General features: G+C 42.4%; 1 protein-coding gene across 3 annotated transcripts in view; it reads left to right on the forward strand.

Moving 5' to 3' along the window:
* Window positions 1–21,694, forward strand: part of ADGRF5 (adhesion G protein-coupled receptor F5) — a 92,307-nt gene extending 70,613 nt beyond the window's left edge. For all 3 annotated transcript variants that reach the window (XM_054023566.1, XM_054023567.1, XM_054023568.1), the window contains 7 exons: window positions 1,226–1,428; window positions 3,028–3,207; window positions 4,324–5,712; window positions 8,215–8,256; window positions 8,356–8,415; window positions 11,619–11,703; window positions 17,382–21,694. In XM_054023566.1, the coding sequence (XP_053879541.1) occupies window positions 1,226–1,428; window positions 3,028–3,207; window positions 4,324–5,712; window positions 8,215–8,256; window positions 8,356–8,415; window positions 11,619–11,703; window positions 17,382–17,461 (2,039 nt within the window). In that variant the 3' untranslated portion in view covers window positions 17,462–21,694. The remainder of the gene's footprint in view (window positions 1–1,225; window positions 1,429–3,027; window positions 3,208–4,323; window positions 5,713–8,214; window positions 8,257–8,355; window positions 8,416–11,618; window positions 11,704–17,381) is intronic.
* The last annotated feature ends 2,488 nt before the right edge of the window (window positions 21,695–24,182 follow it).

A 24,182-nucleotide genomic window follows, 5' to 3' on the forward strand; every position in this document is an offset into this window, starting at 1 on the left:
TCCAGAAGCTCAATCTATTTAATTTAACAAAGAGAAGGCTAAGGGGTGACTTGATTACAATCTATCAGAACCTACATAGGGAACAAATATTTAACAATGGACTCTTCAATCTCGCAGAGAAAAGTATAACATGACCCAATGGCTGGGAGGTGCAGCTAGACAAATTCAGACTGGAAATAAGGTGTAAATTTTTTAACAATGAGAGTAATTAACTACTGGAAGAACTGACCAAGGGTCATGCTGGATGCTCCATCACTGACAATTTTTAGATCAAAATGGGATGTTTTTCTAAAAGATATACTCCAGGAATTATTTTGGGAAAGTTCTGTGGCCGGAGTTCTACAGGAGGCCAGACTAGATGATCACAATTGTCGCTTCTGGCCTTGAAATCTATGAGACGTTGAATTTTAGCTCTTCTGCTTCTGCTCCCACCTAGAACTCACAAGTGCTGAGGTACATGAAAATGAAAATAAAATAAATTAATAACATGAGTGGATGGAGTCCTAAACCAGACCTTGCTGAACCTCAGAAAAACTTCTGTTCAGGCTTCGGAAGAAGGGTTGGAGAGATTCGCCCATCTCTGTGATTTATTCTTAGCTACTACAACAGCAAATCTTTGGGTGCTTTTGCAGGCAAAAGCTTCCCAAAACTTATATCCAAGGGAGGATTATAATTAAGGATCAACCCAAACCAAAATGCTGTATCGAAACACCTCTTAATTTGGGATACGTCAGCTGTGGATATTTCAAACCTGAGCCCATGTCTGCTAATAAATTTGTCCTTGCTTGCACAGTGCTTTGAAAATTGTGTGATTGTTTTAGGAAGAAGGATAATCTTGTGGTTAAGGTCCTAGGTCTAGGATGAAGATCTTGGCTCTATTCTCATTTTTGCCACAGAATTCTTGTAAATTACCTTGGGTAAATTACTCAGTGCTGAGTTTTCCATCCTGGAGATAAGAGGACTTTTCTGTCTCACAAGCGTTTCATTAATGCTTGTGAGGCATGCAGATACAATACTACAGTGAGGAGTGCCAGGGAAATATGTGTGTGTGGATAGATATATAGATAGATAGACAGACAGACAGATAGATAGATGAGACACACATTATATCTATATCTATATATAAATAAACATCCAGAAGGAAAATTATCTGTAATAAGGAAAATACAGAGAAATTAGAGAATTCTATTCCCTGTCATCCATTTATTTCTTTTTCTTAATACAGAAAATAAAGTTATGTGCTCAGGCAGCATTGGTGTGGGACAGCAAGGAGCACAGATTAAAAAACCATGCCCAGGCTCTAAAGATGTGAATGGCATGAACATCTCCATTAGAGGGACTGTAATCTATGTGTGTAACACCAACTGGAAGGTTGCTAGCAACAGCTGCATATCTGACCAAATAAACAAACTGCTCAATAATGCTGAGGTAACAACTTTGTGTTCCTTTCATGTTTTTTCAGTAGTTTTAAATAAAGAGTAGTAAGTGCTTTCAATTTGTTTCAAATTCAAAATGCTTTAACCATTTAAAAAGACATTCAATACTGGAAAAAATGCAACTGTTCAGTTAAAAGTGCTTTTAAAGCTAGGTAATAAACCCTTTGTTCCATGGGCTATGGGGAGCTATGAGTGCGGCAGAGTAATTTAGAACAGCCTGGTGCAGCGCTTATCAAGCCAACCGAAGGAACAGGGTTGTGAGGCATTGAAAATTCTATTACAATCTAAAGCAAAGAAAATCTCCCTCCTCCACGCTCCACACACCCTTAGCCTGCAGGGTCCACTATTCTCTGTCAATCTCTCGAAACACACACACACACAAATTATAGAGGCTGAGCGCTGTAGATACACATTTGGTGCTTGTTTCCATAGTAAATATAAGGGGGTAGTGCAAATATTTGATTCTGAATAAGGGGTTACCAACCTGAAAAGGTGGAGAAACATTGGCTTAGTCTGCATGATACTTACCTACTGTGCAGACATTACTGTTCAGGTCTTTCTGACTAGGCAAATAGGCCCTGGTTCAGGAAAGCATTCCCCACTCAGGACAGCACTTAAGCACATGCATACTTTTAATCACATACTTAAGTCCCATTGAAGTCAATGAGACTTAAGCACACCCTTAAAGGTAAGCATGTGTTTAAGTGCTGTCCTGAATCAAGGCTATATCCCCTACTCACAATGTGTGTGCTGTACCACACCTAACCAACCTGGGGACCATAATCACAGGCTTCTAACACTTGCCTTAAAGGTGAATAACCCTTAGCTGTTAGAAGTAGTAGGGCTTTTATCTGCCGTAGGTGAGTGTATATAGTACACATACCATGACTAGCTCTGAATGGAGCATTCATGGCACTCCACAGCCAGAGGAAGGGTCACCACAACACAGAGCCTTCACAGAAAGTAAGGAGGGAAATTATGACAAAGTCAAATAGACAAGCCTCTCTCCAGAGCTGTCCAACACTAGCACAACACTTGCTTCTTGCCTCTGGTTCTACGGTAGTGCTGCCTGTCCCTCAGTGAGATTTGTTGGCTTGCAACTCCCAAGAGCATGTTCCTACCCTCTGTTCATACTTCAGTGGCTGGATGGTGACCATCACTCTGTCCTGCCACAGCCTTTACACTGCTCATTAACAGTAGTCCTCTATTTGCAGACACACCCCACACATATGACTGCTCTTCACAGGTAGCTCCAGAGTGTAAGCCATCCCTTGCTGTCAGCTAGTCTCTGGCTTGGAATAATTCCCATAGCATGGTGTCTGGCTGAGCGGTTGGTAGGCCCACTCTCATTTTTGCTTTTGTCATAACCCCATTTCTGATCTGCACTGTCCATTGGATACAACAACAGTCCTGCTGCTGCATCCTTTGTCTTCCCTTCTAGAAATCACCTGCCATCACCCTGTTCCTCTGTCCAACTAGACCAATGCAGGAGTTACATGTCTTTCCCTATGTAATCATTGTGTATCTTGACTGAAGATCAAGCCTCAGGTGCATTGCATATATGTAACATCATCTTTAATTTCCATTCTAGTCTTTGGTGTATGGTCCACGAGCAGAAGAAAAGCTACCCACGTATCTTGAGACTCTTCATAATACTACAATAAAAGAACTACAAGAAATAAACACTTCACCTGCAAACCTGATGGCAATAATTACCATTCTGGATTTGGTTTCAAATATCCCAACAGACGCAGAGCAACACACAATGACAGTAAGTTACAGTTAAGCCTTATAGAAGCTGGTAGGCTCTTTGGCCTTTGCATCAGATGGGAATATACTCCCTGATTGGTTAGTACGTGGACTAGGGAGGAGTTGATGGAGTGATAAGGTAAGCAGAAACAAGAACAAAGATACAGATGAAAGGCCCTGAAGGTGAAGACCAGGAGCTTTGCTTTTATATGAAAGGATTAACAAAAGGGTGACATGTTTGGAGCAATAGGAGAGAGGACGATTATTATCTGTACAGCATCTAGAAGTGTGCTAGGAACTTTACAGAACATAGAAGACAGTCTCTGCCGCAGAGCTTCTGGTCTTCATTTTAGACATGATACACAAGTGAGTCTGATAAACAGTAGGGATAGTGGAGAAAAGGAGGAGTACAGAGGTTACGGTGGTATGGTCACACAGTTACGCAAATCAAGATGGTTCCCCTAGATTTATAAAGGAAGGCCTTGGGAGATTGTTTCTTTAATAAATTATGGTGTTTATAGAGGGGTTATGAGTTATCTGGGGGATGAGTGAAATCAAGATGATGGAAATGGGGGGAGGCAGCTGAGGTGAAGAGTGTGTGTGAATGGCAGAGGTGTGTGTTGAGGAATGATGGGTTAGAAGCAGCTACGGGGAAAATGAGGAGGATAAATGTGGAGGGGTTGTGATCAGGTAAGGGAAACGAATTGGCAATAAAAACAGGTGAATTGCAAGAGATGAACAAGGAATGGACAGGAAGTGGAATTAGAGAGGACAGGGCTGATTTTTAGTAATATATCTAGCTGGAAGAAATGGCAAGTTTCAACAAGAGACTTGCTGATTTACACCAGCTAAGTGGACTGGATGTTTGAGCAGAAGGGAGACTGGAGTCAGAGATAACACAGAGGATGCAAACCTGGGAGCCAGGACTGGAGCCAGGCAAAAGTGTAGCAGTATTAGAAGGAAAGATGAGCACCTCTGCTTTCAGTGATCCTGACTTGAGACGGGACATCCAGGGGGAAAGGTCTGAGGGATTGTTTGAGAGAGGCCAGGCTAAAAAGATAAATTTCAGATGTTATTATTGATAGTAGCAATGATCGTAAAGAACATCATTAATACCAGATGTTTGTCTTTATTACAGAATTTCCTCTCTACAGTGAACATTATTATCAACAGTTCCAGAATACTTGCCTGGAAACCTCTGAACAATGAAACAGCGAACAGTTCTCTGTTACTGGATTCAGTGGAGAGATTTTCCCGGTCCCTCCGGCCAGTTAATAATACCATTCCTCCTATCACCAACACCAACCTTCAGCTGCAAGGTATAGTTATCACAGAAAATAGCACATCAGACTATAATAAGAACTTTACTTTCTCCAATTCAGCAAACCTCAGCGGTAATGTGCTAATTAATAGCGATACATTTAAGAACTTGAAACAAAACTCGACCATCATCACCGTGGCTTTCTCAAACCTCAGCTATATTCTGCCCAACCCCAATGAGACAGTTAAGGATGTGAATGGCTTGGTGATGATGACAACAACGAACAGCACGCTCCCTCCAGACTTCCAGATCTCTATGACATTTGCCAAAAGCAATTTGTCCATGAAAGAACCCCAGTGTGTCTTTTGGAACAACTCTCTCTCTGCTGCTGTAGGAGGATGGGATGACACCGGTTGTCACCCGAAGGATGAAGGAGACAACATCATTTGCATCTGCAGTCACTTGACTTCGTTCTCAATTCTGATGTCATTCGACCAGGGGTACTCCAAAGCCGCACTGCAGTCACTAGATTACATTACCTACATTGGCCTGAGCATTTCCATTGTGAGCTTGATGATCTGCATATTAATTGAATCCCTGGTATGGAAATATGTGACCAAAAACAGAACCTCCTACATGCGTCACGTCTGTATATTGAACATAGCTGTGTCTCTTCTGATTGCAGACAGCTGGTTCATTGTCGCTGCCTTCCTACAAGACAAAGAGGAGCTAGTGACTGGGAATGTCTGCATAGCTGCCACCTTTTTCATCCACTTGTTCTACCTCAGTATGTTTTTCTGGATGCTTGCCCTGGGCCTCATGATCTTCTATCGCCTTGTCTTCATTTTACATGACACTAGCAAGACCATCCAGAAAGCTGTAGCATTCTCTTTGGGATATGGGTGCCCTCTTATTATATCAGTCATCACCATAGCTGTCACTCAGCCGCATAACACTTACAAAAGGGAAAATGCCTGCTGGCTCAACTGGGAGAAAAGCAAAGCTCTTCTTGCCTTCGTTATACCCGCACTGATCATTGTGGCTGTGAATTCAATCATTGCCGTTGTAATCCTAGTCAAAATACTAAGGCCTGCCATTGGGGAGAAGCCAAGCAAGCAGGAGAGGAGCTCCTTGATTCAAGCCATCAAAAATGTTGCCACTCTGACACCGCTATTTGGCCTTACCTGGGGATTTGGAGTCGCAACCCTTAACAAAGACAGCTCAATAGTATTCCATATACTATTTACTCTCCTCAATGCTTTCCAAGTGAGTATCATCTATGCACTGCTTTATTTTCCATGACCACTTAACACAGACTCATAGAAGAAGAAGACAGGAAGGACTAAGATGCTCATGCCTCTGAAGTTACAGTAAATAGATTGTATCAAAGGGGTAGCCGTGTTAGTCTGGAGCTGTAAAAAGCAACCAAGAGTCCTGTGGCACCTTATAGACTAACAAACGTATTGGCGCATAAGCTTTCGTGGGTGAATACTCACTTCATCAGATGCATGTAGTGGAAATTTCCCAGAGGCAGGTATAAATATTCAGGCAAGAATCACTCTAGAGATAACAAGATTAGTTCAATCAGGGAGGATGAGGCCCTCTTCTAGCAGTTGAGGTGTGAACATTTACTTCTAAATAGAGTTCAGTTTTATTTAGGTAAGTTACTAAAAGGCCTTACAACAGCAGTGACACAAAGCCACTTCACATCCTGTGTGTGGCACTGTCAGTTAATTTTTTTTTAAACTTCTCCATTGCATCACTAGTAGAAATTTTAAATTAGAATGGCTGTCTTGGCTTTCTTTATATTTTATACTTAAAATTTAGCTTTACCTATTGAAAATCATGCTAACATCTACTAAAACGATACTGAATTGTCCACAGTAGAAATTGTCCACAACGGGCATCTTATTAAAAGTAAATCTTTCACTGAAACCAGAAAACCAAACAAAACTATTTCTGTGGCACTTAGATTTTGCAAGAGAACTACCCCTGTCCTAGTGTTTCACTCTTGATTTACTTGCTTCTTGCTAAAACATATGTCTTTATTACGCTTTCTAATGGTGCTATAGTTCACATTGTCTTCAGTCCATGGTCATGCATAGCTTTGTAATTCTGCCTGAGGCTGTTCAAGTCTATTGTATTGTTCAGTGCTGTTAGAGCAGCTGAAGCAGAGGTTGACTGACTGGTTCTTGTACTGGAACTTTTTGATACTCTAGAGCAAATAGGTGACACACACAAAAGAAAACCAGCTTTTCACTAACTGTAGTAGCATAGCACATACAAAAATAAAATACATTCCCAAAAGCATACATAAAAATACATATTAAAAGGAGGGGACGCTTAATCCTATAACACATTAGTGCCTGTTGGTTTTGGGATGTTTTAGCCTGTGTAAGCATTACAGAGTCTCGATAGCTTCTTCCTGTTCATAGCCAGACAGTTACCCAGAATGGATAGTCTCTTTTTTCCAGTCTTTTAGCTGTGTTTGAGGGTGGGGGAAACCATTAGCTTTTCTCTAGTGTCAATTGAATTGCACTAAAGTAATTGAAAAATAAGCAAGCAGGTAGCCTGCCTTACTGTCCTATTATTGATGGTCTTAATTAAGAAGTCTGTTGGTTTATTATCTCATCTCACTAAACAATATGCACTCCAAATGGGCTACATTTAAACTAAAATCCTATTTAGGTAGCTGATCTCTGAGATTGTGATCAGTACCCTTCCTGGCTCTAGTCTACTTCATGAAGATTTCAGCTGTTTGTCATTCAGCAGTGGATGGTGATAGGTTTCAACGCCTTTCATGTTATTAATTCTTTACAGAAGGAAACTGTAAAAACCAAAAAAGAACAGGAGTACTTGTGGCACCTTAGAGACTAACAAATTTATTAGAGCTTCGAAGAAGTGGGCTGTAGTCCACGAAAGCTTATGCTCTAATAAATTTGTTAGTCTCTAAGGTGCCACAAGTACTCCTGTTCTTTTTGCGGATACAGACTAACACTAGCACCTAAGTACCTGAGCATAAAGTTGCAGCTCATCCCTAATGCTAGATGTATTTGTCCTCATTATCTGAATCAAAACAATAGAATTTATACTTATTTATTTCATAAGTATACGAAACGGTACTTTTTATGTGCTAACTAAATTATGCATAATACATTTCTCATTCTTACAGAAGTTAATCAAGTTTAGTTTTGATAAGCAAGTAACTACTGCAGATATTTGTTTTTCACAATTTCATTTCTTTTCTGAAACAAAAAGTGAAAAAAATGTTCCCCCCCCATCTTCAAAATTTTACATCCCTAGTCACTTTGCATATTACTTTTTGATAGCAACATGTTAACCACACAGTAACAGCCTGAGAAAGAATGGCAGTCAATATTGTGGAAACATTGAATAAGCACTACTGCATTATAGAACAGGGCATTTAACTGGTCACCATCTTCTCATGCAATACCCAGGAAAAATGGGATGATTTAAAGACACAATGACATCCATAACCTGGAAATTCCTTGTCTGTCTTGGTTTGTGTCACATCTGTGAGCTGAATAATTATTACTATCTATATTACAGCAATGCCTAGAAACCTCAAACAAGATCAGGACCCCATTGTGCTAGGTTCTGTACAAACACATAGCAAGAAACGGTTCCTGCACTGAAGAGCTTATCGTTTAAATAGTCAAGACAGACAAATGGTGGGAGAGGAATGCTCTAGTGTGGTTAAATGTGGACAAATACATATATTTATATTTAAATATCATATTTTTATAGGGATTATTCATTCTGGTGTTTGGAACTCTCAGGGACAAGAAGGTAAGAATTCAACTAATGTCTTACACCTGATACAAAGATATGCTTAGTATTTGAATTGACTGCATGGATTTACTAATTTACTTTGTTTGCAAACCACAGGTAGTAGAAGCCTTGCTGAACAAATATTCACTTGGAAGATGGAGTACACAGCAAACAAAGGTTAATCCTCTCTAAGAATGGATTTCATAGTTACTTTATTAATACTCTGCAGTGCCTCAGATGTATTTTTAGTCAAACATATTTTATACTCGTACTTATTTACTAGAACTGCTCAAAAAAGAGGAGAGTTGGGAGAAATGGTTTTTTTTTTAAATCTTTTCAAAATTCAAAATATTTTGACCTATAGTTGGTCAAAAATGGGGGAGGTGGAGTTACGAAAATTTAATCAATATTTTTACTTTTAAAAATTATATTCAAAATTTCTTTGAAACTTTGAAATTTGGTTGATTTTTTTGAAATTCAAAACATTTCAACCAGCTCTCCTATTGACACACACAGGACCATAGAAACAAATGGGGTGCCTGATTCTGGGGGGAAGTGCCCACTGACTACAAGCAGGAAGGGCTAGAAATCCACATGCTTCTGGGCATAACAGCTTCGAAGGGCACGTGTTAACAGGGCTCACATTAGCACTCTAAAAATAGCTGTGTAGATGTTGCTTTGACAGTGCAGCTCAGGTTGGAGCTCAGGCTCTCATGTCCACCCCTTCCAACCTCCTCCCCTCCAAGCTTGAGAGCCTTTGCTCCAGCCCAAGCTGTGAGGTCTACACAGCTATGAGAGCCCTACCAGCAGGGGCGGCTCTATGTATTTTGTTGCCCCAAGCATGGCTGTCAGGCGGTTTTGGCGGCATGCCTACGGGAGGTCCGCCGGTGCTGCACCTTCAGCGTCCCCACCGCCGAATTGCTGCTGAAGCCGCGGGACCAGCAGAACTCCCACAGGCATGCTGCCGAACGCAGCCATGCCACCCTCACAGTGACCGGCAGGCCGCCCCCAGCACACGCTTGCTGCGCTGGTGTCTGGAGCCGCCCCTGCCCACTAGCATGAGTCTGTGTGCCTGGGCTGGGAGGGTCGCTCCCAGATGCAATGTAAACATGCCTTGACTATTAGAGGTCAGGAGGGACTTTCTCTGGAGACAAATTTATCCCAGAATTTCCTACTGCAGGGTTTCCTCCAACTCTCTCTGTAGCATCTGGATACTGGACTAGATGGACCATGGGTCTGATCCAGTATGGCCATTCCTATGGCCCTGACATTTTTAAATGATTAAATTAATAGAAATATGGGCCTATGAGAGACAATGGAGTTTATGCACAGACGAATGAGTTATAGCTGTCGTGAAGCCACTGCTGCAGTTGATACAAATTAGCACCCTTGCTGGCAGGCACATTAGAATCCCAGGATGAAATACACTTTCAGTCCCAGAGCTGATTCCTCCACATAAAGGTTTAAGGCACTTTGTCCAGACAGTTCAGAAGAGCTTGCACTGTGCCTGCCTGTTCTGTACTTATTCTGTGGGTTGACGGAGGACTTCACCAACACATCTTCACTACAGACTCTTTGTAAAGAGCGTGTCTGCCTCCTGTCAGGCTGGGAACATTTCCATACAGCTTAAAAAAAAAAAATGTCATTGTTCATCTGGTACCTGCTAATCTGCAGCCACTGGTTGGGTGGTTGTTATGAATGGGTAATAGTGTTCGATCGGAAACTCATCCAGTGCTCCACTCCAATTAGAAATGAGTAGCCTAATTAAAATTACACACTCCTGATTTGGGAAAAGCCCCCATTGGGCCAACTCAAACTCCCAGCAACATCAGTGGAAGTTGCACCCTTCAGGATTTTGGCCTCTTTCAATGGGAGTTTCTCCAATAAGGAGAGAGTAAGCAAAGCAGATCAGGCCCTGTGTGACCATCCTTCTTAAAAATAATTAATTCACGTTCATCTTCTTCCTTGATCACCTTATGAACTTGTGTTTCAGAGCTATTAAATTGCATCCTTTTTTCCACAGTGATTCAGTCTGATGAACCTTATAAAAACACTATCACATTTAATAGGGAATGAGGACCCTGCTATAGAAAGTTTAAACCGATCTATTGCAGAGATCTCATTAAATTCTATAGGCTTTTAGAGTGTTTCTATTGAACCCCTCTTTATTTCTGGAGAAACCTGTTGGTTCCAGCCCTATAGAATTCTGAGATTTTTCCATAAAGGAAATGTCCTTCATCTCCAGCAAGATAAACTCATTTTCTCCCTGCCCCTCTGTAAAATACGAATTGTTTTAGTTTATGTTCCACCTGCCCTCTGGTGGTTGGAATCAGACTTGCCGACATGCTTGTGGTAATCTCATCTGTTGATGACTGATTTAAAGAGGATGTCAGGCATAGTGCTACTGGTCATGCTAATGGGAATTCTCCTTGAGCTCAAGTGGCAGAAGTCCTGTGCTGTCTGGAGTGAAAGGTCTTGTAGTCTAACCCCATATATCATATGCGCCATTTAGGCAGAGGCTGTTTGTGGCTGTGTCTTGTACTTTATTTTAAATTTAATCTGTCTGCTTCTCTCTTGTCCACGATCATTACCATAAATGTACATATTCCTGGCTGGAGAATATGCCAGACAAATAATAGAGTCACAGCACACATACAAACAATTCAGACTAAAACCACAATCCAGTCCAAACAGAGCAAGCCACAAGAAAGCAAACACAGAGAGAAGTGAAGGCTCTAATTTGTGCTGATAGGTTGAATGCTACTGGATGCCCCAATAGCATCGTTGTTCCCTCTGCAATAGATTGCTTTAAAGCAGTGGTTCTCAACTTTTCCAGACTGCTAAACCCATTTCAGGAGTCTGATTTGTCTTGCGTACCCCCCAAGCTTCACCTCACTTAAAAACGACTTGCTTACAAAATCAAACATAAAACTACAAAAGTGTCACAGCACACACTGTTAATGGCAAATTGCTGACTTTCTCATTTTACCATAGCACTATAAAATAAATGGATTGGAATATAAATATTGTACTTACATTTCAGCATATGGCATATAGAGCAGTATGAACAAGTCAGTGTCTGTACAAAATTTTAGTTTGTACTGACTTCGCTAGTGCTTTTTATGTAGCCTGTTGTAAAACTAGGCAAGTATCTAGATGAGTTGATGTAACCCCTGGAAGACCTCTGTGTACCCAGAGGGATACGTGTACCCCTGGTTGAGAACCACTGGTTTAAAAGGCCCCTTTATCTAGCCTGTCCCACACCCCATTTGTATGCCTCCTGTGTGCTCCACTGAACAGCATTCTATTCATACAATCTCTTTTAAAATGTAGCAGAAAATGTTCCTGACTTTTAACTAAAACCAGTTTCCATCTTACAGTTAACGTCCTTGGGTGATTCTGCCCCCGTGTTCTCCATGAGCTCTCCATTCTCAGGAGCACTAAACAACTTATTTGGCAAAGCAGGTATGTGACAATGGCTATGTGATAACAAGGACAACAGACAGGATTTTTGTGTCCTTTCAAATCCTTTTCAAATAGTGTCTCTCTATCTAAGATGGTAGTTCCATTTTCCAGTAGCTGAAGGCAGTGGAATGACTGGATTTACAGAGGTATAACTGGGAGCTAGAGCTGGCCTATTAAGGTTTGTTTAAAAATTCATTAGATTAGGTTTGTATAAAAAACTCAGTCATCTCAAGCAGTTCATGGCCCTCAGAGACCGAGTATGGGCTCTTGAGACCAGAGTGACTGAACTCGAGAAGTTAAGGAGACAGAGAAGTACATAGAGGAGACTTTCTGGGACACAGTAGAACAGTCCCACATCCAGTCTGACAGTCTCTGTGTTGTTGAGAATGAAAGTTTTGTGGAAGGAGAACATCAAGCTGGAGCAGAGAGAAATGATCCTGTAGTTGGGACCATCCTTCCAGATGATGCCATGGTATCTTCTCACACAAGGATACCCCTCCCGGGGAGGGGACCTCTGTTATTAGGAAGAGACAGGCAATAGTAATGCAGGATTTGATTTTAGAAATATAGGTAGTTGGGTTTGTGATGACTGGGAGAACCTCATGGTGAATTGCCTGCGAGGTGTGAAGGTTGCGGACCTCTCAACACATAGAGACAGACTTATGTGCAGTGCTGGGGAGGAGCCAGTGGTTGTGGTACAGGTAGGTACAAATGACATAAGGAAAGTAAGAGAGAGGTCACAGGGACCAAATTTAGGCTGCTAGGTAAGAGATTAAAGTCCAGGTCCTCCATGGAAACATTCTCTGAAATGCTTCCAGTTCTATGCATAAGGCCACTTAGACAGACAGAACGGCAGGGTCTCAATTGTTCAGTGGAGTAATTTAGGTTTATTAGGAACTGGAGAACCTTTGGGGAAAGGAGGAGCCTATAGAGGAATGATGGGTCCACCTAAACCAATTGCTGGCATGTAAAATTGAAAAGGTCATAGAGAAGTTTTTAAAGTAAGGCCTTAGGGAAAGCCGACAGGTGCGGAGAAGCACACGGTTCAGACAGATACATCCCTTAGGGAAGGATTTATTAAAGGGGATGCTCTATTAAAAATAAAATAAAAAATAAATAAATATATGGAGATATACCTATCTCATAGAGCTGGAAGGGACCCTGAAAGGTCATTGAGTCCAGCCCCCTGCCTTCACTAGCAGGACCAAGTACTGATTTTTGCCCTAGATCCCTAAGTGGCCCCCTCAAGGATTGAACTCAAAACCCTGTGTTTAGCAGGTCAATGCTCAAACCACTGAGCTATCCCTCCTCCCTCTATAACCTAGATAAAAGGAGAGGATAGAAGTTAATAAAATACAGATAGAAATTGAAGAGAAACAGTCAAATGAGAGAGAGTCTCATTCAATTACATCACATGAAGGCCGACAACTAACTACTGATAAATTTTATAAGTGTTTGTGTACATATGCAAGAAGTCTAAATACTAAGATGGGTGAACTTGAGTGCCTGGTATTAAATGAGGATATTGATATAACAGGCATCACAGAAACTTGGTGGAATGATGATAATCAATGGGACATGGTAATACCAAGGTACAAAATATTTAGGAATGACAGAGTAGGTTGCACTGGTGTGGGAGTGGCACTATAGGTGAAAAAACAAAGTCAAACATAGTAAAGATTTTAAATGAACCAAACAGTACCATAGAATCTCTATGGATAGAAATTCCATGCTTGAATAATAAGAGTATAATAGTAGGAATGTACTACCAACCACCTAACCAGGATGGTGGTAGTGATTGTGAAATGCTCAGGGAGATTAGAGAGGCTACAGAAAACCCACTAATACTGAGGATTTCAACTATTCCCATTTGTCTGTGTGTAACGGTGCCTAAGTGAGTCATAACTGAGAGAGCCAAATTCAGGACAAACTCTTGAGAAATAGGGCAAACACAACCCAAAACTGATGGTTATTCTTTTATAAGATATACCAAGCCAGCAACAACATTAAACTCCTGTTTCACAACACTGGCTAACAAGAAAACATAAAGGCAGTTTCCTCAGGCAGTCCAGTTCTTGTATCACCACCAAAAACACTGGATTCAGAGATGAGTGGTTCTTTACAACCAGTCTCGTCAAATAATAGGTTCTTCTGATCCCAAAGGACCAGCCACAGACCCAGGTCGATATATAACTTAGATTTTACCCAAAAATCACGCTGGTGCCAATCATTTAGTATCTAAAATCTAAAGGTTTATTCATAAAAAGAAAGAAAGGTGAGAGTTAACATTGGTTAAAGGAATCAATTACATACAGTAATGGCAAAATTCTTGGTTTAAGCTTGTAGCAGTGATGGAATAAACTGCTGGCTTAAGTCAAGTCTCTGGAATACATCCACAGCTTGGATGGGTCATTCAGTCCATTGTTCAGAGCTTCAGTTTGTAGCAAAATTCCTCCAGAGGTAAGAAGCAGGATTGAAGACAAAATGGAGGTGTTTCCAGGGCTTTCATAGCTTTTGCCCTGTGGAGAGCATCCCATTGTTCTTACTGTGGAAAATTACAACAACAAGATGGAGTTTGAAGTCACATGGGCAAGTCACATGTCCATGCATTTTGCCTAGTCACAGCAGAAAATTTCATTAAGTGTAGATAGGCATCTCCCATGGTTCATTGTCGGTTAAATGTTTTTTTTCGATGGGCTACTCAATTTGAATAGTTCCTCCAAGATATACTGGCTAATTACTTCATGGGCATTACCCCAGGAGCAAATATTTGAAATCCAAGTATAGAGCCAATACTTATAACTTCACATACAAAAATGATACATGCATTCAGAGAGCATAATCATAACCAGTAAATCATAACCTTTTCATAGACACCTCACTTGACAAACTTTGTTGCAACCACTGTTATATATTTGCAGCAAATCTTGTACAATGATCTATATGGTCATATTGTAATCAGATAACGTCACACTGTGTGTGTTACCTCAGGATGGGATGCAGAGATAAAATTTCTAGACACCGTTAATGACTGCTTCTTCAAGCAGCTAGTCCAGGACCTCACAAGGGGAGAGGCAATTCTTGATTTAGTCCTACGTGATTCACAGTATCTGATCCAAGAGGTGAATATAGCTGAACTGTTTGGTAATAGCAACCCTAATGTAATTAAAATTAACCTCCTTATGGGGGGGAAGTACCAAAGAAAACCACCACAGTAGCATCTTACTTCAAAAAGGGGAATTACACAAAAATGAAGAGGTTAGTTAAACAGATATTAAAAGGAACAGTTCCAAGAGTGAAATCCCTGCAAGCTGCATGGAAACTTTTAAAAAACACCATAATAGAGACTCAAATTAAATGTGTACCCCAAATAAAAAAACCAGTAAGAGTATCAAAAAATGTAACCATGGGTAAAACAATAGAGTAAATGAGGTGGCTAAAGACAAAAAGACATCCTTTAAAAAAGTTGGAAGTCAAACCCTACTGAAGTAGGAGCACTGCCAGCTTTTCTGCCGCCCTAGGCGACGGAAGGTCCTGCTCTGAAATGCCGCTCCCCACAGAGGTGGCGGAAGGTCCCGCTGCTGAAATACCGCCGCGGTCGCCGCCCCCCAAATTGTAGTGCCCTAGGCGACCGCCTAGGTTGCCTAATGGGTTGCACCGGCCCTGTACTGAAGAAACTAGAAAGGAGCATAGTCAAATGTAAAAATATAATTAGGCAGACCAAAAAACAATTTGAAGAGCAACAAGCAAAAGACATGAAAACTAGCCAAAACATATTTTTTTAAGTACATCAGAACAGGAAGCCTGCCAAACGGTCAGTGGAGCCACTGGATAATTGAGGTGCTAAAGGAGCACTGAAGGAAGATAAGGCCATTTCAGAGAAGCTAAATGAATTCTTTGCATTGGTCTTCACTGCAGAGGATGTGAGGGAGTTCCCACACCTGAACCATTCTTTTTAGGTGACAAATCTGAGGAACTGTCCCAGATTGAGGAGTCAATACAAGAACAAACTGATAAATTATACAGTAGTAATTCACCAGGACTAGATGGTATTCACCCAAGAGTTCTGAAGGAACTCTAATCTGAAATTGCAGAACTACTAATTTTGGTATGTAACCTATTGCTTAAATCAGCCTCTGCAACAGGTGGATAGCTAATGTGACGCTGAATTTTTTAAAAAGGCTCTAGAGGCGATCCTGGCAATTACACGCCAGTAAGCCTAAATTCAGTATCAGGCAAATGGGTTGAAACTATAGTTAAGAACAGAATTATCAGACATATAGATGAATACGATATGTTGGGGAAAAGTCAACACCGCTTTTGAAAAGAGAAATCATGCCTCACCAATCTATTACAATTATTTCGTGGGTCAATAAACATGTGGACAAGGGTGATCCAGTGGACAGAGTGTACTTGGACTTTGGTGAGGGATCTTGTCAAAGAGTTTCTTGAAGACTCTTAAGCAAAGTAAGCAGTCATGGGATAAGAGGGAAGGTCCTCTCATGGATCAGTAACTGATTAAAAGACAGGAAACAAAGAGTAGGAATAAATGGTTAGTTTTCACAGTGGAGATAGGTAAACAGCAGGGCCCCCCCAAGATCTGTACTGGGACCAGTGCTGTTCAACATATTCATAAATGATCTGGAAAAAGGGGTAAATACTGAGGTGGCAAAGTTTGTAGATGATACAGAATCAATGATACTGGGCTAGATGGGCCATTGGTCTGACCCAGCATGGCCATCCTTATGTTCATGACATGGTGCAATCAGTATAGTCCGAGCTACATTGCACCACCTAGGACTGAGGAGATCTGAGCTGTTGCTTGAAAGCAGCACCTCTTGGCATAGGGTAGCTGTTTTACTAAGGCTAACTTATTAATTGATACTTAGGGAGGTATTGTTTGAAACTCAGAATAACTTGGTCCCTATAGGTGTGATCTTTTTAACCCAACTATAGCTCAGAGGAGATGAGGAAAGGTTTGGGCTGAAAGCAGCAAATGAGGGATCTTAATAGATAGCAAACAATTATGTTTTAAAAGTGTCTTTTTAACCACATATTGGGGCAAAATCTAGGGCCAGAACCTACTGAAGCCAAAAAGATTGCATCAGTACAACCAAACAGAATTTCTCCTATATTTTTAAAAAGCCAGGCCACGATTTTCGCAAATGGGTGTTTAAAGTTACACTCCCACATTCGTATTCAGGCACCTCAATAAGTAGCCTGATTACTTTCTATGGGAACTGCTGGGTGCTCAGCACTTTGAAAATCGAGTCACTTCTTTAGCTACCTAAGTATTCATATATTTTAAGGCCAGACAGGACAATTAGATCATCTAGACCTACCTGAATATGAATGTACGAGTTTATCGTTGGGCACCCACTTTAGAATCCAGGCCTCAGTCGGCTTGCAGAGGCGTAACGGAGAGCAGAATTTACATCAGCATCTGGAACTCCATAATGGAATTCAGGTGTCCCTTTCAAACAATCTAACTAATGCAAGTCAGCATAATCTATCTGTGTTAGCATCTGATACAAATCACAAGTCATGTTGTTTTTGTGGTCTGTGATGTAGCCACAGTCCAGACTGAATCCTTGTTATGGATAGATGGGTCTGTGTAACATACAACCAGTGCAGTGCTATTGTGTCTTCAACCCAAAACATGCTTTTTTTCTTTTCAGGAAAATACAAAATCTCTTCCACAGAAACAACAGGTTCGTTTAGTGAGCACACCTCCAACACATATTCTGGGCTTCACTGATGTGTTGCAAATGTTGAACCAAGAATGTGTGAAGAGACCCAGGTCTTTTTGCGAACCATACGTCAAAAGAATGAAAAAAATACTCTATGAATCAGAGAGAAGTGGACATCACCCAGACTGCACTGTGCCTTGGCATGTTCTTTAACAAGCATCCCTTCTACTTAACCTGTATGGAAGTTTCATGATGTGGAATGTTAGAGACCACTAATGCTAAAAGAAATGTAAAAATATTCCACATAGGCTCCCCTTGATCTCAGTGACAGTTGAAGGCGGTCAGCATCAACGTGGAGGTGCTCAGCACGGCACAGGATTGAGCCATGACACTACATGACAATAGACTTCACGTAGTCTTAATAATTTCACTTTTCCAATTTTCTGAATGATGCCAAATGCATACATATATACACAAGGGCATCCAAGCCCATCCTCTCCCTCCTACTTGCATCTGTAGGGGGAGATGGTTTAGTAGTCTAAATTTCTTGCTTGAGCTATCTAGACTTCCTGGAATGACAGATTCAAACCCCAGATGGGTTAGCTCAGAGTGCTGACCTTCTAAGACCTGGAGTACCCTGATGATTACTACAGGGAGGTCTGTCAGAGATATGACTTAAAAACCTAAGTGTTCCTTGCTCTGGTTTAACACTGAAGGCCCTCTATGGGACTTTTGTAAGAACATGATGGCTTACCTTATATCCCTAGCTAAAATTCCCCCTTCCTCATGGGTATGTAATGTGTTAGGAGATGGTTGGTTGCTGCACTCCATCCCACAGGTGGCTGCATTCCTGTGGTGTATGTATATAAGGTCCCATCATGTAAGCGCTCAGTGATCTTCCATTGACAACGATGGTAGGCCCAAACTCAGAGGGCTTGCAGGATCAGTACTACCATAAAACACTTTGAGTGCCAGGCAGGATGAAAGGTGTGTAAATTATTATTACAGTGCTGAATTTGTAGCTTCACAATTGTTTCCATGGCTGCAGATTTTGATGTCTTAAGCCAGGATTACGAGAGGCGCCTGCAAAACACTCATGGCCAAAGACAACATTGTTTGCAATAAAAGGAACTCTTCATGCAAAATTTGCCATAAAGTATTTCACAAGTTCACCCAGTTCTGGATTAGGGGCCAGATTCACCACCATTATCAGTGGGTGCAACTCCATTTGGCCTCAGTGGAATTAGGCCCACGTGTGCATGTGGTGAATTTTGGTCCTGTAACTGCACGGTAGGATGAAACCGGTGTTGTGGGGAGAGAGATGTCACTATTACACAGGGGTGTGGGATGGTAGCAGAAGGGAAATAGAGAAGTATTGGTCAAGCAAATTCTTTATACTGACAGCAATTTATTTTTGCTTTAAAGTCTCCTCCAGTGTGAAAGTTCTTCTTTGAAATGACCTCCTTATTCTCAGAGTTTAGAATAGGTGCGAAGTATTGTAAACGGGTTGTAGCTTCAATGGCTGACAGGAAATGGCTCCTGCATTAATGAGAGCACTGCCAAATTATTCTGGCCTCATAATGGGGACAAAGACCCTACTTCACAAAGCATATTCTTCATTTCAGGTGCTTTCTTCAGTCTCATTGACATCCATGTGTTTCAGGGCTTTGCTGAGCAGGGACAGATTGAAATGCACGCTTAAGTGCTTTGCTGAAAAGGGACCTAATGGGGAATATGTAACAAGCACATCCCAGCACAGGGATGTGGGCTAAAACTGCAGACAAGATTCTCAGCCCTGCCTAAGTTCCCTAAAGCTGCCTCAGACAAGCAGCTGAGCCCTCCCCCTGTGCAAGAGCAGTGCCAGGCCGTGGCCCAGGTGAAAGCATCAACCCTGCCCGGTTGTGCTAAATTTTTGACATTGAACTGCTGTCACTAACCACATCCACCTCTAGCTGTGCCCCTCGCCAGTTCCCCTGCAGCATCACTGCAAGGTGGATTGTGCAATATGGATTTTCTGTCCTCTGGGAATGGGACTTCATAGCAGAGCCCGATGCCCTCAGCTGTCTGAGTGTGCAAGAGCAGCTGCCTGTGCCTGGTTAAGCATGGGGTCAAAATGCTTTTTCACCAATTAATGGTCCAGGACCTTTGGGAAGCTGGAGTGGAGGGAACGATTCTGATTTGCACTACATGGCTGGGCAAGGGGGAAAAGGCGTTGTGAGAACTCCCTTTGGCCCGCGCAGGGGCTGCTTGGACTCTGGGTCCAAATGCATAAGAGCAAGCAGTATTACTCTCTCCCTCCTTTTCTGGAGCAGGTGGCCTCGAATGCTCAGAGCCTTGGTTCTGCCGCTCCAACTTGCTGGCCACAGTAGCAGAGCCAGCACACAGAGGGTGGCAAAGGAGGGAATTGGGACTCAAAGGGGAATCCTTTGACACTGTGTTCCCCAGTGGTACCTGCGTATGCCTAAAGTGCAAACTTAGCCTATCATCTGTAAAATGCTTTGAGATCCTCCCGTATGAAAGGCGCTACATCACATACGACAAATGCCAGCCTTATAACCGTGATTGCTGACATTTCCCTACATAGAATTGACCTGCAGAATTAGTAATTGCTCAACAATTCTGGAGTTTATATACTGTAAAATTCACATTTCATTTCTGTGAAGTATGAAAACTGTTGTGCCATGATTTCTTCATGACACTGTCATGTACTAGCCATCTAAGCTTAGAGTAGGCTTGTTACATTGCCCCAAGGAAGATACATTTATGCAACAGCTGCATTTTAGAAAGGTAAGTTTGTCAAGAAAAATAAAACCCATGTTTAACAGTCAGACAGTCTCTTAAGGACTGACATAAGCTAACGGGTTGTTATTTAAACAACATTATCTAACATCTGTCTGGATAATCCAGCTTTCTTTCCCTAGATGGGGATTCAGAATTCAAAAATGTACAATAAAGTCTATTCAAAATCTAGGGGGAATTCCCTTAACCACCTCCCATTACACTGCTTAAAAGATTTTTCTTTGGGGCAAATGCTGGTAATTCCTGCGCAGCTTCTTTCAGTGTTATTTTACAACCCTTCCTTTTTAAAAGAAGTAATTGTTAATGTCTTCCATTTGTAGGATACTGTCTATAGTACTTTACAAATGAGAGCACTTTATTTTTGTACTATGATTTTCTCCCTAATACAGTAACTCCTCACTTAAAGTCGTCCCGGTTAATGTTGTTTCGTTGTTAGTTGCTGATCAATGAGGGAACATGCTCGTTTAAAGTTGTGCAATGCTCCCTTATAATGTTGTTTGGCAGCCGCCTGCTTTGTCCACTGCTTGCAGGAAGAGAAGCCAGTTGGAGCTAGATGGTGGGGGCTTGGAACCAGGGTGGACCGGCAGCCCCCTATCAGCTCCCTGCTCCCCTAAGTTCCCTGTGTGGCAGCCACCCAGCAGGCTATCAATTGCTGGCAATTCAGCTGTCCCTCCCCCCCCCTCGTGTGCTGCTCCAGCCCTCTGCCTTGGAGCTGCTCCCGGGATTTTCCTACTTGCAGTGCAGAGGGGTGGTGAAGAGGGGTGCTAATGTCAGGGTGTCCCCCTCTCCCTGGCTCCTGTACCCCCATCTCCTGTACCTTATCTCCACAGGGAGGGGGCACACCACAGGGCTCAGGACTGAGGGAGCTTGCTGGCAGCAGCTGCTGTCTCAATTTGCTAATCTACTTAAAAAGGCAATGCACTTAGAGTGGGATCAGCATACTTAAAGGGGCAATGCGCATCTCTCTCTCTCACACGGGGGGGAGGGGGGGGTTGTCTCTGTCTCTCTCTGCTATGCTGTCTCCCCTCCCTCCATTCATGCTACCTTGTAGAGTGTACAAGCGACATTAACAACATGTTAGCCCTTAAGTGCTAGTTCATCATTTAGCAATAAAGCATTCCCTGGGAAATATCCCACCCTCTGACTTCACCACGTAAACCAAGCTTCACAATCATCATTGCTGTGTCCAGTATTAAATTGTTTAACACTTATACTGTGTATATGTGTGTATACACATATATAATATAGTCTTTTGTCTGGCAAAAAAAATTTCCCTGGAACCTAACCCCCCTATTTACATTAATTCTTATGGGGAAATTGGATTCGCTTAACATCATTTCACTTAAAGTCGCATTTTTCAGGAACAGAACGACAACGTTAAGCGAGGAGTTACTGTATATAGTTTATATCTCAAAAGTATGAAAGAACAAGGAAGCACCTGTGCTTACTGTACACATCTATATCGTACAATGTTAATTGTTAATAAAATCTGCTTGCATAGAGCTCAAAGGAGACTGGCGTGTGTTGTCCTGTAACATTCAGCATCATAAAATAAAATGTAAACTATTGCCAGGAAAGCACTGGTCCCATGTTTGTAACTCAAGGAAAGATGGGTGTTATTTAAAGATGGCAGCTGTCAGGGCTACTAGGTGAACTGTGCCTTAGACCCCTTTTAGTTCCTCTTGAGTGTGCCCCATAGATGACAGACCTGGCTCCCTGTATTTCTCTCTGGGTAGAACCACATGTTTCAATCACTCTCGGACTGGATCTCTGGGCTGCAGCCCCCCTGGTTCCCAACCCTGTTAATGAACCAGGCCCAACTCAGTTTTGGCCCCTGTAAGAGTTTCCCTTCAGGAGCCCACAACAACATCCATTTGCAGTGACACCGAAACAGCATAATCAAAACAAAGCATTATTTATTCATTCCTCAAAGGTACAAAGCATTTAGGAAACTGGGTCAATACAAGAAAAGGCTTAGACACAGACTTCCTTTCCTCTGCTTAACCTCCCTCTAGCCACAGCTTAGGGAGGTCCAGTTTATTTCCATCTCTGAGCTGGGAGAGCCAGCCACTCCTGCTCACAACATGCTCCCCGTGTTTCAAGGGAGGTGTCAACTTTCATCTACTGATACCTCACCTTCCTCTCCTCCTCCCCAAGGCCAGTATTTTGTAGATTTAGGATCCTTTGATCCCAGACTCAGCCTTGGACAGCACAAGCCACTCTAGTCTGGATGAAGCCGGATGGGGGCTATTCCCCAATAAACTGCTCTTCCGTTGTTTCCTCCAGGATTCCCATCTGTGTCATTGTTTCACTTTCAGTGAGCTTCTCCCTCAACAGCCTCCTGTGATTTAACTCCTGGTATTCAAGCAGGTGAGTATCAAACATAATTTGAGGGGCACTGGCTACTTATCAAAAATACTACATGTAACGCCCTGATTCTCCACAACTGTGTCTAACGTTATTGGTCCACAACACTGCAGTGTACAGTTCAGGGGAGTTTGGATCCAGGGTTTTGGTTCAGAACCATTTCTAGGGGTTGGATAGAAGCCTTGAGTGAGTCCTATTCCTCATGCATAGATAGGATCCTAGTAGGTAGCGATGGGAAACACACAGAGATCTTTGAATCTGTCTCTCTACAAAGATAGGCTATAAATCCTGCTCGGCAGAGCGATGTAAGCTGATGAGATAACTCAGCAGTTTGCAGCAGGGCCTACCTTAAGCCAGACAAATATACCCAACAAACCCCTCCCAAGCCTGAGATTCATCCATACCGGATGAACCTTTGGAGGTGGCAAGCAGCAGGGGGGCCTCAGAGGAAGAGGCAGAAAGGGCAGGGGAGGTCTCGGGGGAAGAGACGGAGCTGGGCTGGGGCCATGGTCCAGGTGCTGGTGCCCCCCTACTTCTAGGGAGCTTTTGTCACTTGCATGTAAGCCTCCCCAAACGGAAGACTCATATGCCACCTATGCAGACCACCATGAGTGTCTCGGAGGAGCCTGAGACAGAAATGCCTGGATGAACAAGAAGGAGCAGGAAGAGGAGGGAGAACAGGTGTTGTGCAGCTTTCAAAGGCGAGCCTGGGAACTTAAATTCATAACTCTACTAAACACCAAACCCACGGACTTCACAGAAACACTGGTTTTCTGGCTCATTACAACAATTTAACACATCACACTGCCTGCTACCCATATTTACCCATTTCGAACCCTTTATGCATAACAGTCTACCCCCCAGTTGCCCACTTTGTTTCAGTTGACCACCTCCAACATGTAATACCCTTTCTGCTTAACAATCTGTCTCTACTTCTAGTTATAAGAGACACTCTGCTTCCTTCCCCAGACCTGAAGAAGAGCTCTGTGTAGCTCCAAAGCTTGTACCTTCCACCAGCAGATGTTGGCCCAGTAAAAGATATCACCACACCTACCTTGTCGCTCTCATAGAAAAATAGCCCTTTCTGTTAATATACTCCATGATAAGGTGGGCTGCATGCCAGCTGTCACTGCAATGCTGTATAAGAACGCCATTGCTGCAAATCCATCCACTATTTCTTGTCCATTGCCAAGAGTCACAGTTTTGCATAGCAGAAGACAATTAATGGCCTCACATTTGCATGACAACAGCCCCAAGTGTGGCTCTTCCTTCCAACTCCAAAATGATTTCCCACTAACCAGAAGCAATCCGACATTGTAAGCTTCTAGAGTGCCATCACCACTCGCTTCTCCCATCAACGCAGCTCTCATTCTGGTGTCCCTGGGCTGAAGCAAGCTCAACACACAGGTCCAGGAATGGACCTTTTGGATCTGAAACTTCTTCAGCCACTGCTCGTCATCCCAATCCTGCATTGTGATGCAAGCCTACTAGTCCGTGCTCATTTCTCAGGCCCAGAAGCAGCGCTCGACCAGCTGCAACTGTTCCGTGACCATCACCAACAACTTTGAGTTGTTTTTCCACCATGTCGCTCAGGAAACTGGCCTCAAAGATAGCCTCATGGCC

Source organism: Malaclemys terrapin, chromosome 3 (assembly GCF_027887155.1).
Source record: "Malaclemys terrapin pileata isolate rMalTer1 chromosome 3, rMalTer1.hap1, whole genome shotgun sequence".
Taxonomy (NCBI): Eukaryota; Metazoa; Chordata; order Testudines; family Emydidae; genus Malaclemys; species Malaclemys terrapin.